The following is a 14,393-nucleotide window of genomic DNA, read 5'->3' as shown; positions in this document are numbered from 1 at the left end:
CTGCTCTGTCTCACCACACCATTCCTCTCCTGCTTCCTGTTCCTCTCCAACCTCATAACACTTCTCTTTGCTCTAGTCTACATGACAGGAAAATGGGTCTGAGGGAGAGAGAGGTGTGAAAATAATTCAGTTAAATGTACATAGTAGTCAGACAGAATTCTGGGTCTAATTTCTCAGACAGGAAGGTGTTTGAATCACTAGGGTGAGAATTCATCTTGGCCCAAAAAGGGCTCCTCCTCGTGTTTTGTCACATGCCTATATTGATTGGCCGAGCTCTTTAGTAGGGTGTACGTTGACGTCCAACATGTATGATGTATGTATTCAGCCTTCCTGTTGTTCTGGACCACAATATTATTTAACCTTGTAGTTTTGTTAGCTAAACTCCTCCTTTTTGTGGTCCGTTTTGGACAGCAGCAGTCTCCTGTATCAGCTGGCCAGCCAGTGAGGGGCTCTAAGGTACAGTCGGTGGATTAGCATGATGCCTGGCATGTCTGCCTGGCAACTACCTCATACATTATCATTTTATCTCTAGTGTTTCTGCTGAGAAGAAGGATTTATCCAATATGTCTTATTATATATTTGCCTGCTGTTGACTTGGTTCTCGTTCTGTAGTGAACAGGGTGTTCATACTCATTCCGTGGAGGCCCTAGTGTCAGAGGGTTTGGGGTTTGTCCTTTCAGTTAAGACCTAGACAATCAGGTGAGTGGCGTTCTTTACTAATTCGTAACCTTCATTTATCAATTGAGTACAAGGGACCTGCAGACACTCTGCCCTCCGTGGAATGAGTTTGACACGTGATTTAAGTCATCCCTTTAAAACCATCCGGTGGAATGAGTTTGACACGTGATTTAAGTCATCCCTTTAAAACCATCCGGTGGAATGAGTTTGACACGTGATTTAAGTCATCCCTTTAAAACCATCCGGTGGAATGAGTTTGACACGTGATTTAAGTCATCCTTTTAAAACCATCCGGTGGAATGAGTTCGACACGTGATTTAAGTCATCCCTTTTAAAACCATCCGGTGGAATGAGTTTGACACGTGATTTAAGTCATCCCTTTAAAACCATCCGGCGGAATGAGTTTGACACGTGATTTAAGTCATCCTTTTAAAACCATCCAGACTTGTAGTGCTGCATTAGTATTATGTATCTTCTCTTGCATGATGTTCAGACGTTTAAACGGACTTATTTATGTGTATTTACGTGTTTGCTAACCATCACGTTAGTCACATGCATGGATTGGATTTGACTCAACCAACTCATTTTGAGGTCTGAACATATTCTGTTGGTCGTGATGCTTGGTGCTTGCTGGCCTTTACGTTTTGGTTTGTATGTTTACTTGGTCGGTTCGGGTTTTGAAATGATCAACGCACGTCATCTAAAGGAATATATTTTGAACCGTTGTCAATATACTGTACTCTCCCTCAGTCCAAGGCCAAGGTAAAGTTAGTACGGAGCCTGGCTGTCTGTGAAGAGTCCTCTCCTCCCTTTCTAACAGCACACCAGCTGACACCAGATCCTCAGGTAAACCTTTAGACACACACACACACACACACCTTTGGGTAAACCCCCAGACGACTTCTTCTACCCCATTAGCTGTGGCTCATTTCACAAACGTCACTCTGCCTTCTCACCAGACACACACACGAGCCAGCAGCTAGAGGGCCTTGCATTTCATCCAGTCAGCACTAACTTCATCAAAACCACCAGGGTGTTTTCCACCACCAGCCGTTGTGTGTACTGTGTGTACTGTGTGTACTGTGTGTACTGTGTGTACTGTGTGTACTGTGTGTGTGTGTGTACTGTGTGTGTGTGTGTCTGTCTGTGTGTGTGTCTGTCTGTGTGTGTGTCTGTCTGTGTGTGTGTCTGTCTGTGTGTGTGTCTGTCTGTGTGTGTGTCTGTCTGTGTGTGTGAGTGTACTGTGTGAGTGTACTGTGTGTGTGTACCTGCGGTGTGTGTCTGTCTGTGTGTGAGTGTACTGTGTGTGTGTGTGTGTACCTGCGGTGTGTGTGTGTGTGCACACACTGTATTACGCCCATCCATCTTGGAGAACATTGTATTTTCACATGTCAGAACATGGAGACCTGTGGACTGATATAGTTGAATAGTACGGTTGTCACTATGATGTTAAGCTTCCTTCAATCTATTCCTTTGTCTGTCAGCACCACTCAAACATGTCCATGGCTAGTGGTGTTTGAAGTGATATAGGTTATCTTTTTGGGAGGGGTTTGTCTTTCTATGTTAACCTGCAATTTTTTATGCCAATTATTTCTCCTTGAGTGAAAATGTTTCCTTGGTGTAGACGAGAAAATAAATGATTCTGCTTCTCTGTAAAGATGCATTGTCCTTGCTGTGAAACCGGTTACTAGGAAACCCTGGCCGTGTGTTTAAATGGATAGACTTCCTTGAACTAGTGTGAGATTTAACCCCCTCCTTCTCTGAGTTCTATTCAGTCCTCTTTCACTCTTATCTATCTTTCTCTTCTTCCTCCCTCTCTTTTTCTCATCTTTCTCTTCCTCTCTCTTTTGCCCTCTCTCCACGTGCCCTCCCTTCCTCACATCTCTCTTTGATGCTTTTCTGTGGCAACGTTAGTTATTTTTGTTAACCTGTTGTGCTGTATCACTACAGCAAAGCCTCCCTGAGAGGCAGAGTATATATAACCTTTAGTTACTGGCCCAGCGCTCTAACCACTAGGCTACCATTTTATATCACTAATGGAAACATTACATCTCCCTTCCAGAAACCACTGGCTCCCAACTTCTTTACCTAGTTGCCTCTATCCTGAAGTGGTATTTCATTTAAGCTTCTTGCAGCCAGCACTCTGAATCTGCGTTCCAAATGGCACCCTATTCCCTATGGGCCCTGGTCAAAAGTAGTGCCCTATATGGGGAATAGGGTGTCATTTAGGTCGCAGAATGAGTTTCAGTGTGCTGCTCAGCTTTTAGCTCCTCTCTGCCTTTTGTACTAGTGTTGAATAGTGAATCAGAGCAGGGAATGAAGTACAGCAGAGATTAAGATGAATAGTGGGGTTAAACCAAAGTCAAGGCTGGGATGCTGAGAAGACCTTGAAACACACAGAACTGGAATGATTGGAATGTACATTTTCATTCAAGTGAGTACTGTCAAATGGTTGTAATATTCTCCATGCTCGCTAAGCCTTAGACATTTAACAATTCATATTTTAGTAATTTAGCAGACTCTTATCCAGAGCAACTTCCAGGCACAATTAGGGTTAGGGCAAGGGCACATCAACATATTTTTCACTTAGTCAGCTTGGGGATTTGAACCAGCGACCTTTCGATTACTGGTCCAACGCTCTTAACCACTAGGCTACCTGCCACCATTATAAAATATAATCATTCAAGCGAGTGTCAAATGGCTGTGATATGAGGGGCTCTCCCCCCCCCCCCACCCCCCCCACCACCACATTCTAGTCATTTTATTTCTATGCTTGTCTTGCAACAAGTCTTCCAAAGGGAGTTCTTTCATCTGGTACAATAAAGGCAATGATGAATGTGAAGGTGTGGAAGATAGGACAGGCTTTCTATTGATGGATGTGAAGGTGTGGAAGATGAGACAGGCTTTCTATTGATGGATGTGAAGGTGTGGAAGATAGGACAGGCTTTCTATTGATGGATGTGAAGGTGTGGAAGATGAGACAGGCTTTCTATTGATGGATGTGAAGGTGTGGAAGATGAGACAGGCTTTCTATTGATGGATGTGAAGGTGTGGAAGATAGGACAGGCTTTCTATTGATGGATGTGAAGGTGTGGAAGATGAGACAGGCTTTCTATTGATGGATGTGAAGGTGTGGAAGATAGGACAGGCTTTCTATTGATGGATGTGAAGGTGTGGAAGATAGGACAGGCTTTCTATTGATGGATGTGAAGGTGTGGAAGATAGGACAGGCTTTCTAGTGATGGATGTGAAGGTGTGGAAACTGGGACAGGCTTTCTATTGGTGGATGTGAAGGTGTGGAAACTGGGACAGGCTTTCTATTGGTGGATGTGAAGGTGTGGAAGATGAGACAGGCTTTCTATTGATGGATGTGAAGGTGTGGAAACTGGGACAGGCTTTCTATTGATGGATGTGAAGGTGTGGAAGATGAGACAGGCTTTCTATTGATGGATGTGAAGGTGTGGAAGATGAGACAGGCTTTCTATTGATGGATGTGAAGGTGTGGAAGATGAGACAGGCTTTCTATTGGTGGATGTGAAGGTGTGGAAGATAGGACAGGCTTTCTATTGATGGATGTGAAGGTGTGGAAGATGAGACAGGCTTTCTATTGATGGATGTGAAGGTGTGGAAACTGGGACAGGCTTTCTATTGATGGATGTGAAGGTGTGGAAGATGAGACAGGCTTTCTATTGATGGATGTGAAGGTGTGGAAACTGGGACAGGCTTTCTATTGATGGATGTGAAGGTGTGGAAGATAGGACAGGCGTTCTATTGATGGATGTGAAGGTGTGGAAGATAGGACAGGCGTTCTATTGAATGTATTCTCTTCCCCCAACATAAAGCAGATCTATATTTGACTCTCAGTATTCACTCCTCTGTAGGTCCATGTACTGTTAGTGTTTGTTTAGTCACATCATTGTAATGTCAAAAGGATGTATGATTTTCAGGTGTTTAATGACTAAATAAACCGATGTTGTGATGTAATTGCTGAGGTGATTATGGTCCGTAGAGGAGGAAGTTATTTGAAAGGAAAACGGAGCTCTCGTAGTACATCAGATGTTTTTTTAAATGAGGTCGGTCGGCAGATACTTGTTTGCACAAGCTAAACATGTAAAACCCTTAAATTCTTTTTTAATTAACTGCCAACCAAGTGCGCGATTGTGAGGATAATTAGATGCAGATTCTTAATGTGACATGCTAATTAATTCTGTCTGTATTTTCATTTTAGTGTACTTCTCATATGGCACCCTATTCCCTATGTAGTGCACTACTTTTGACCAGGGCCCATAGGGAATAGGCTGCCTGTAGCTACCACTGAAGTTTTTATTTCTTACTCTTCAAATTCACATCCAGATATCCCAGTCCTTTGATAAGGAGGAGCTGTCTGCCAAGGAGGAGAAAGAGAAGGTGGAGAAACCAGAGAAGATGCCCAGGAAAATGCTCTCAAGAGGTGTGTGGGTGTGGGAGAGTTGGCGGAGAGAGGTTCATTGTTATCTTTGTGTTGTAAATAGTGAGAGAGAATATAATGGCCATCCCTGCCTTCACAGACAGACAGACACGGTTGTGTTTGTATGTTACAATACAAGACCTTGGAGACGTGTTGTGAGCTTTAGTCTAGAGAACTAATGAACTGATTCCGAAACATGGAGCTCTCTGAGAAATCTAATATAGAATCCTAGGAGACTATGGGTGCTTTCGTAAAATCACTCTGGCTATCTACTCTGCTTTCAGAGCACTCACGTGTGAGTGTGCCAGAGCGCACAATAACCAATTTTAATTTACGCACGCGCAACACCCATTGAATATGAATATAATATTGAATTTGACCGGTGTCAGTAAATGGAGAAAATGATGTCATGAAATTGTTGCCAGCAGCACAGTTGCGGTGCATTCGGAAAGTATTTAGACCCCTTGACTTTTTACCGCATTTTGTTACGTTACAGCCTTATTCTAAAATGGACTAAATCGCTTTTTTCCCTCATCAATCTACAATCTGACAAAGCAAAAACTGTTTTTTATCAATTTTTGCAAATGTATTAAACTGATATCACAGTTACATAAGTATTCAGACCCTTTACTCGGTACTTTGAAGCACCTTTGGTAACGATTACAGCATCGAGTCTTCTTGTATGACGCTACAAGTTTGGCACATCTGTATTTGGGGAGTTTCTCCCATTTTTCTCGGCAGATCCTCTCAAGCTCTGTCAGGTTCGACGGGGCGCGTCGCTGCACAGTTATTTTCAGGTCTCTCCAGTGATGTTGGTTCGAGTTCAAGTCCGGGCTCTGGTTGGGCCACTCAAGAACATTGAGACTTGTCCTGAAGCCACTCCTGCGTTGTCTTGGCTGTGTGCTTAGTGTCACTCCAGAGTGAATTTACGAACACACCCCATAGTCCACAGAGATGTGTTGTGTATAGAGAACCATTACCAGAATGATTGGTCCTCTTGTGTCTAGATTCCAGCCAGGACTACACAGACTCTACTGGAATAGACCTGCATGAGTTCCTGGTCAACACTCTTAAGAACAACCCCAGAGACAGAATGATGCTGTTGAAGTTGGAGCAGGACATTCTGGATTTTATCAGTAATAATGAGTAAGTTATTTAATTAATACATTTATTGATTGATTTAATGTATTTTATTTATAGTTAATGCAATTTTATTCTAATTCAATTCTATAGTTTTTATTTTAGCCTTTCAGTAAAGCTCATTCGGCTCTCGTGTTTCCTAGAAGCCAGAAGAGGAAGTTCCCTCCCATGACGTCGTACCATAGAATGCTGCTACACCGAGTGGCTGCCTACTTTGGCATGGATCACAATGTTGACCCCACCGGGAAGTCTGTCATCATCAACAAAACTAGCAATACAAGAATGTATGTTTTTCATTTGGTACCAGTCAGTTTTAAAACATTTTATAATACATTATTTTCAGGATTTATACTGAACCACAATAATACATTTTATTAGATTCTATGAAGCTTAAATACATCAAATTGCTTTGAAAGTATGTATTTGGTGTAGATTTCTTCCCCCACACCTCTAAACTTCCACCAATGTAAATTCTCTTCCACAGACCAGATCAAAAATTCTCAGAACACATAAAAGACGACAAAACAGACGATTTCCAAAAACGCTACATTCTCAAAAGAGACAACGCCAGCTTCGACCGGGAAGACGGCATGGTAGGCGGTTTCTGTGTTCCAATCAAATGTCACGCTGTGTCCCAAATGACACCCTATCCTTTATATAGTGCCCTATGGGCCCTGGTCAACAGAAGTAAAGTATATAGGGAATAGTGTGCCTTTTGTTATTGTTAGGGTTTGTTAGGGTGATAATCTGGTGCTGCTGTTCCAGCTGCTGGCTAGGCTAAGCTGAGCGGAAGCTGCTGGCTAGGCTAAGCTGAGCGGAAGCTGCTGGCTAGGCTAAGCTGCTGTTCCAGCTGCTGGCTAGGCTAAGCTGCTGTTCCAGCTGCTGGCTAGGCTAAGCTGCTGTTCCAGCTGCTGGCTAGGCTAAGCTGCTGTTCCAGCTGCTGGCTAGGCTAAGCTGCTGTTCCAGCTGCTGGCTAGGCTAAGCTGCTGTTCCAGCTGCTGGCTAGGCTAAGCTGCTGTTCCAGCTGCTGGCTAGGCTAAGCTGCGCGGACGCTGCCGGCTAGGCTAAGCTTCGCGGACGCTGCCGGCTAGGCTAAGCTGCGCGGAAGCTGCCGGCTAGGCTAAGCTGAGCGGAAGCTGCTGGCTAGGCTAAGCTGAGCGGAAGCTGCTGGCTAGGCTAAGCTGAGCGGAAGCTGCTGGCTAGGCTAAGCTGAGCGGAAGCTGCTGGCTAGGCTAAGCTGAGCGGAAGCTGCTGGCTAGGCTAAGCTGAGCGGAAGCTGCTGGCTAGGCTAAGCTGCTGTTCCAGCTGCTGGCTAGGCTAAGCTGCTGTTCCAGCTGCTGGCTAGGCTAAGCTGCTGTTCCAGCTGCTGGCTAGGCTAAGCTGCTGTTCCAGCTGCTGGCTAGGCTAAGCTGCTGTTCCAGCTGCTGGCTAGGCTAAGCTGCGCGGACGCTGCCGGCTAGGCTAAGCTGCGCGGACGCTGCCGGCTAGGCTAAGCTGCGCGGACGCTGCCGGCTAGGCTAAGCTGCGCGGAAGCTGCCGGCTAGGCTAAGCTGCGCGGAAGCTGCCGGCTAGGCTAAGCTGCGCGGAAGCTGCCGGCTAGGCTAAGCTGCGCGGACGCTGCCGGCTAGGCTAAGCTGCGCGGACGCTGCCGGCTAGGCTAAGCTGCGCGGACGCTGCCGGCTAGGCTAAGCTGCGCGGACGCTGCTGGCTAGGCTAAGCTGCGCGGACGCTGCTAGCTAAGTTGTGCATGTGCTTGCAGATACGAATGCGCCTGAAAGACGACAGGAGAAGCAAATCTATCGAGGAGAGAGAGGAGGACTATCAGAGAGCCAGGGACAGGATATTTGCACCAGATGTGAGATTTTGGCTAATCAATTTAGATTAATGATGCATTTGTGTTTATTTTGAAGTAAAATATGGATAGGCTTTATGGACTGTAAATGACATGTAAGTAAGATATTTAAATGGATGTATTTTTTTCCACAGGGAGATCATTTCCATCTAGATGGAAGGTAAATATCATTCACATATCTGTCTAATTTGACACTAGTTGGTCCAACGTGGACGTTTTGACTGGTTGGGCCAACGTGGACGTTTTGACTGGTTGGGCCAACGTGGACGGTTTGACTGGTTGGTCCAACGTGGACGTTTTGACTGGTTGGGCCAACGTGGACGTTTTGACTGGTTGGGCCAACGTGGACGTTTTGACTGGTTGGGCCAACGTGGACGGTTTGACTGGTTGGGCCAACGTGGACGGTTTGACTGGTTGGTCCAACGTGGACGGTTTGACTGGTTGGGCCAACGTGGACGGTTTGACTGGTTGGTCCAACGTGGACGGTTTGACTGGTTGGGCCAACGTGGACGGTTTGACTGGTTGGGCCAACGTGGACGGTTTGACTGGTTGGGCCAACGTGGACGGTTTGACTGGTTGGTCCAACGTGGATTTGATACCCTTTGATAATGTTGCATGGTCATCTCCCCATGCAGGAGCCCTGATGAAGAGGCTTGTATCAGCACACAACAGAGACGGCAACTCTTCAGGTACTTCCTTTCTGTCACAGATCTCTCACACACACACACATACATACACACATACATACACACACACATACATACATACATACATACATACACACATACATACATACATACATACATACATACATACATACATACACACATACACACATACACACATACACACACACATACATACACACACACATACATACACAAACATACATACATACACACATACACACATACATATATATATCCATCCATACCTTGTTTCCTCAGACTAGGGGACGGGCGATCAGCCAGCAGTAGACAGAGCAGCTCTGAGAATGACCCCAAGAACTGTGATGCCCGGCCGTGGAGCAGCACTGATTCAGACAGCTCCAACCGTAACCTGAGGCCCACCATGACCAAGGCCAGCAGCTTCAGCAGCATCTCTGTCCTCATCAGAGGAGACAGCTCAGCCAGCAGCAAGAGCACCGGACGCCTCTCCAAAACAGGCAAGTAATAGGGTGAGGGTGGGGACACTGACTCATGCACACGTAATCAAAAGCACGTGTGACGTATCGTGTCCAGTCTGCTTTGTTCCACAGCACAGTGAAGCACCTGTTTTTAAGACATTGTGATGTCACTGACGTACAAGCTGAATTTCTCCTCGGAATTCTTTGTCAAATCAAGAAAAAGGTGTTCTGTGTCCATGACTACTTGGTGGTAACTGATTTACCCCAAGTGTGGTCAGTCACCCCTAGACAATGTGATACACTAGTTTCTGACTGACATGAGTTGAAATTGGTCCTTCACTGTGTGTCTGTGTGCACCATCCCTGTTTAATACAGGCATACTGGGGGAATGGAGACCCAGTTTTCTTTGTTTATCCTGTTTTGGTTCCTCCTCCGTTCCTTGTCTTTTCGATCATCTTTTTTGTTGTTGTTGCTGCCGCCTCTGTTCTAGAGGCTTTTCTTTTTGGTTTCATGTGATTCCATTTCCACAGTGCACTGACAGACAGCTTTTTGCTTGAGTTTTTTTATTTAACGTTGTTTACGAAGTTGGGGCTCACTTTGTGCAGCACAAACATCTGCTCTGCTCCTACTGGGAGGCCATTTTGTGTTCCTGTTAGCTCTGTCCTGTGGCTCATCTCTTCTGTATGGCTCATCTCTTCTGTATGCAGTGCATTTCATCTTTTTGGTTCTTTGGCATCATTTAGCATCTTTGGTTTTAGCATTTTTGGTTTTAGCTTTCTTTCTAATTTTGTTATAGTATCCCCAATTTCTTTAAGTGCTGGTTGTTTAGTTTGTGTAGAAAACATGAAGAATGATGGCCATCACAATTCTGAATTCATTGGCTTTTACTGTTGGCAAGACGGAGAGACGTGTTTCCCACCTCTCCAGTAATACGTCCAGAGAGACCAAACTTGAGCCCAGTTTTCCTCTTTTGTCTGTCCAGATTTCAAAGCTCCTGGTGGCTTTGCTTTTGACATCAAATGTCGGAGGTTTGCGTACGTGCCAGAAGACGAACTTTGACGTTCTAAACCAGGAAAATGTGTCTGTGGTTGCATTACTGACAAACTAATAACATGTTTGTGGTTATACTCTTTAAGATGTGGACCACTTAAAATTACACTTGATTTGGGCTCACGCAAGATGCCCACAGAGGGACAAATATCACCTATAGCCAATGAATTCACTCACCGTGTGTCCCACTTTTGAATGGACCAATGGCTATTCTGCTTCTACCCCTGTTACCGCAGAAGTGACCAATAGCTGTCCTCCTTGTACCCCTGCCTAGAGGTTGGCTGTGCATGTGTTACAAGCCACTGCCTCTATTTTTACTTTTTATTTCACCTTTTGTTTAACTAGGCAAGTCAGTTAAGAACAAATTCTTATTTACAATGCCGGTTACACTATAGGACGTCTTTCGTGGTCCTCTCTGTAGGACGTTTAGTGATCTTTTCATCCCTCCCTCCTCTAGGTTCTGAGTCTTCTAATAGTGTAGGGTCTTCTACGAGTTCCATCTCTCGCCCCCAAGTCCTCCACCTGCCTCTCCCTGTCCCAGCTGCTCTAACCCAGGCAGCCGGCCCTGTTGGGGGCCCCAGCACGGTGCAACCTACACCTTCCTCCTCTGCGTCCTCCTCTGCCACGGCCCCCAGCAGTAGTAGAACTTCTGTACACTGTGATCGGGGCAGCAGGAATGGCCCGGCGCCTGCATCCGGCCCAGCGCCAACCCAGGCCACTGCTAATGCTACTAGTTACTATTTCCTTCCCCCGGAAGCCACAGGGATACCGCCTGGCAGTATACTGGTCAACCCACACACAGGTTGGTATCTTCTGATCAGGGTTGGTCCTCATCCCTCAGTTCATATAGGCTTGATTGGCCTGTGTGTGTGATGTCTTTAAATAGGCTGGATTGGCCTGTCTCTGTGTGCTGTCTTTATTTTGGGTTTGATGTGATGGTTGGTTTTGATCATAGTTCTTGTAAAACAAACTTCTTATTCAGTCTATTAGTCTCTGCTCTTCTCTTAGACTGTTGCCGAAATTTCCACAAACTACATATTTTGGGTCAAATATGTATCAAAGCCTTTTTAGATTGAATGAATGGACTAAGGGAGTTGGTAAACTGTGTATATATTCGTGGTTTAATCATTATTCAGGGTGTTACTATAGCATAACTCCTATTGACTAAATTATTCTCAAATGTCCTATAGCCTCTACTGCAGGGCTGTCCAACCCTCTTCCTGGAGATCTACTGTCCTGTGGGTTTTCAGTCCAATCCTCTTCGTGGAGATCTACTGTCCTGTGGGTTTTCAGTCCAACCCTCTTCCTGGAGATCTACCGTCCTGTAAGTTTTTAGTCCAACCCTAATTTAGCATATTGGACTGAAAACCCACAGGACGGTAGATCTCCAGGAAGAGGGTTGGACTGAAAATCCACAGGATGGTAGATCTCCAGGAAGAGGGTTGGACTGAAAACCCACAGGACAGTAGATCTCCAGGAAGAGGGTTGGGCAGCCCTGGTCTACAGTCTAAGTTTGTTGTTCCCCACCTGCAGGCCAACCCTTTGTAAACCCTGACGGCAGTGCTGTGATCTACAACCCCTCGATGACCTCACAGCAAGGTGGGAGGAGCCAGCAGCCCTTGGCCCCTCCCCTACCGCCTCCTGCCCCGCACCAGCCAGCCAATCACGTCCTCTCCCAGGTCAGTCAATGAGTCGACAGCCCATGTATCCCTTCCTTTCTCCAGAAAGCCCATTCACTCCCTGCATGCAGTCATTTCTTTACTCTACCTGTTCTCAATTAATATAGTAGATTAGAATCCATCATTCTTTAATTGATGCCTCCTAATTTCCCAGAGAACATTCATCATCTACGAGCTAGGGCTGAGTGAATTATCTAGATATCAATCAGGTTCAATTCATTGTGGTATTAATCAGCCAGCTCTAGTTCCTCCTATTCAATCACCTCTGACTTCTTAACCTAATGGAGGTCTCTCTCCTCTCTTTCCCTCTGTTCTGTCCTTTTCTCCTCCTTCAGCCGGTTCGGCATCTCCAGCCCTCTGCTCCACAGCCGATCCAGTACTCAACCATCTCTTACCCTCCTCCTCAGTTCCTGCCACTCTCCTCTAACCAACAATACACTTTGGTACCTATCAATCCTCTCTCCCCTAACCAACAATACACTTTGGTACCTATCAATCCTCTCTCTCCTCACCTCTATCTCCCACCTATGTTTCTGTCCAGTTGCCTCTTCAGCACCTTGTCATTTAATTAGGTGGTATTTTATAAGATATGGACATTACGTTACGTGTGTTAATTCCAGAAGTTTATATTTTTATACAGAATCTTTGATGTAATGTATGATGGAAAGACATCTTTATCTGGGATGACTTTGTGATTGAAGAAGTGTTCAGCAGGATCCTGGATCATGTTCATTAGGCAGAAGACATTTGAAACCAGCAGTTTGCCCAATGGGAACCCAGAATCTTGTTTTCTGTTGCAAAATGTCTTGCATCTGAGTGCTTGTTGAACATGACCCTGTTTGCCCTATGACCCAGTTAGGTAGAACATGACCTTGTTAGCCCTATGACCCGGTTAGGTTGAACATGACCCGGTTAGGTTGAACATGACCCGGTTAGGTTGAACATGACCCGGTTAGGTTGAACATGACCCGGTTAGGTTGAACATGACCCGGTTAGGTTGAACATGGCCCGGTTAGGTTGAACATGGCCCAGTTAGGTGGAAGATGACCCTGTTAGGTGGAACATGACCCTGTTTGCCCTATGACCCGGTTAGGTGGAACATGACCCTGTTTGCCCTATGACCCGGTTAGGTGGAACATGACCCTGTTTGCCCTATGACCCGGTTAGGTTGAACATGGCCCAGTTAGCCCTATGACCCGGTTAGGTTGAACATGGCCCAGTTAGCCCTATGACCCGGTTAGGTTGAACATGACCCTGTTAGCCATATGACCCGGTTAGGTGGAACATGGCCCGGTTAGGTGGAACATGGCCCAGTTAGGTGGAACATGGCCCAGTTAGGTGGAACATGGCCCAGTTAGGTGGAACATGGCCCAGTTAGGTGGAACATGGCCCAGTTAGGTGGAACATGGCCCAGTTAGGTAGAACATGGCCCAGTTAGGTAGAACATGACCCAGTTAGGTAGAACATGACCCTGTTAGGTAGAACATGACCCAGTTAGGTAGAACATGACCCAGTTAGGTAGAACATGACCCAGTTAGGTAGAACATGACCCTGTTAGGTAGAACATGACCCTGTTAGGTAGAACATGACCCAGTTAGCCCTATGACCCGGTTAGGTGGAACATGACCCTGTTAGCCCTATGACCCGGTTAGGTGGAACATGACCCTGTTAGCCATATGACCCGGTTAGGTAGAATAGGACCCTGTTAGCCCTGTGACCGTTAGGTAGAACATGACTCTGTTATCCCTGTGACCGTTAGGTTGAACATGACCCTGTTAGCCCTGTGACCGTTAGGTAGAACATGACCCTGTTAGGTAGAACATGACCCTGTTAGCCATGTGACCGTTAGGTAGAACATGACCCTGTTAGCCCTGTGACCGTTAGGTTGAACATGACCCTGTTAGCCCTGTGACCGTTAGGTAGAACATGACCCTGTTAGCCCTGTGACCGTTAGGTTGAACATGACCCTGTTAGGTAGAACATGACCCTGTTAGGTAGAACATGACCCAGTTAGGTAGGACATGACCCTGTTAGCTCCCGAGTGGCACAGCGGTCTAAGACACTGCATTTCAGTGCTAGAGGTGTCACTACAGACCCTGGTTCGATCCTTGGTTCGATCCCGGGCTGTATCACATCCGGCCGTGATCGGGAGTCCCATGGGGCGGCACACAATTGGCCCAGCGTCGTCCAGGTTAGGGGAGGGTTTGGCCGGGGTAGGCCGTCATTGTAAAATAAGAATTTGTTCTTAACTGACTTGCTTAGTAAAATAAATAAATAAAACAGCCCTATTACCCTGTTAGGTGGACTAGACCAGGCTGCATTCTGTTAGGGAGACTAGATCAGGCTGCATTCTGTTAGGGAGACTAGATCAGGCTGCATTCTGTTAGGGAGACTAGATCAGGCTGCATTCTGTTAGGGAGA

General features: G+C 46.0%; 1 protein-coding gene across 7 annotated transcripts in view; it reads left to right on the top strand.

The window, feature by feature from the left end:
* The window catches only part of LOC129846542 (R3H domain-containing protein 1-like), a gene marked incomplete at its 3' end in the record, with an annotated part of 31,279 nt that extends 18,864 nt beyond the window's left edge, over nt 1-12,415 (top strand). For 3 of the 7 annotated variants that reach the window (XM_055914478.1, XM_055914479.1, XM_055914476.1), the window contains 13 exon segments: nt 412-456; nt 1,429-1,524; nt 5,032-5,128; nt 6,133-6,271; nt 6,409-6,549; nt 6,750-6,858; nt 8,025-8,120; nt 8,252-8,277; nt 8,753-8,806; nt 9,065-9,282; nt 10,751-11,095; nt 11,827-11,972; nt 12,308-12,415. In XM_055914478.1, coding sequence (XP_055770453.1) covers nt 412-456; nt 1,429-1,524; nt 5,032-5,128; nt 6,133-6,271; nt 6,409-6,549; nt 6,750-6,858; nt 8,025-8,120; nt 8,252-8,277; nt 8,753-8,806; nt 9,065-9,282; nt 10,751-11,095; nt 11,827-11,972; nt 12,308-12,415 — 1,620 coding nt within the window. 7 annotated transcript variants of the gene reach the window in all.
* Between the last annotated feature and the right edge of the window lie 1,978 nt (nt 12,416-14,393).

Source organism: Salvelinus fontinalis, unplaced genomic scaffold (genome assembly GCF_029448725.1).
Source record: "Salvelinus fontinalis isolate EN_2023a unplaced genomic scaffold, ASM2944872v1 scaffold_0583, whole genome shotgun sequence".
NCBI classification, from domain to species: domain Eukaryota; kingdom Metazoa; phylum Chordata; class Actinopteri; order Salmoniformes; family Salmonidae; genus Salvelinus; species Salvelinus fontinalis.
This window is presented reverse-complemented; position numbering and strand designations above follow the sequence as displayed.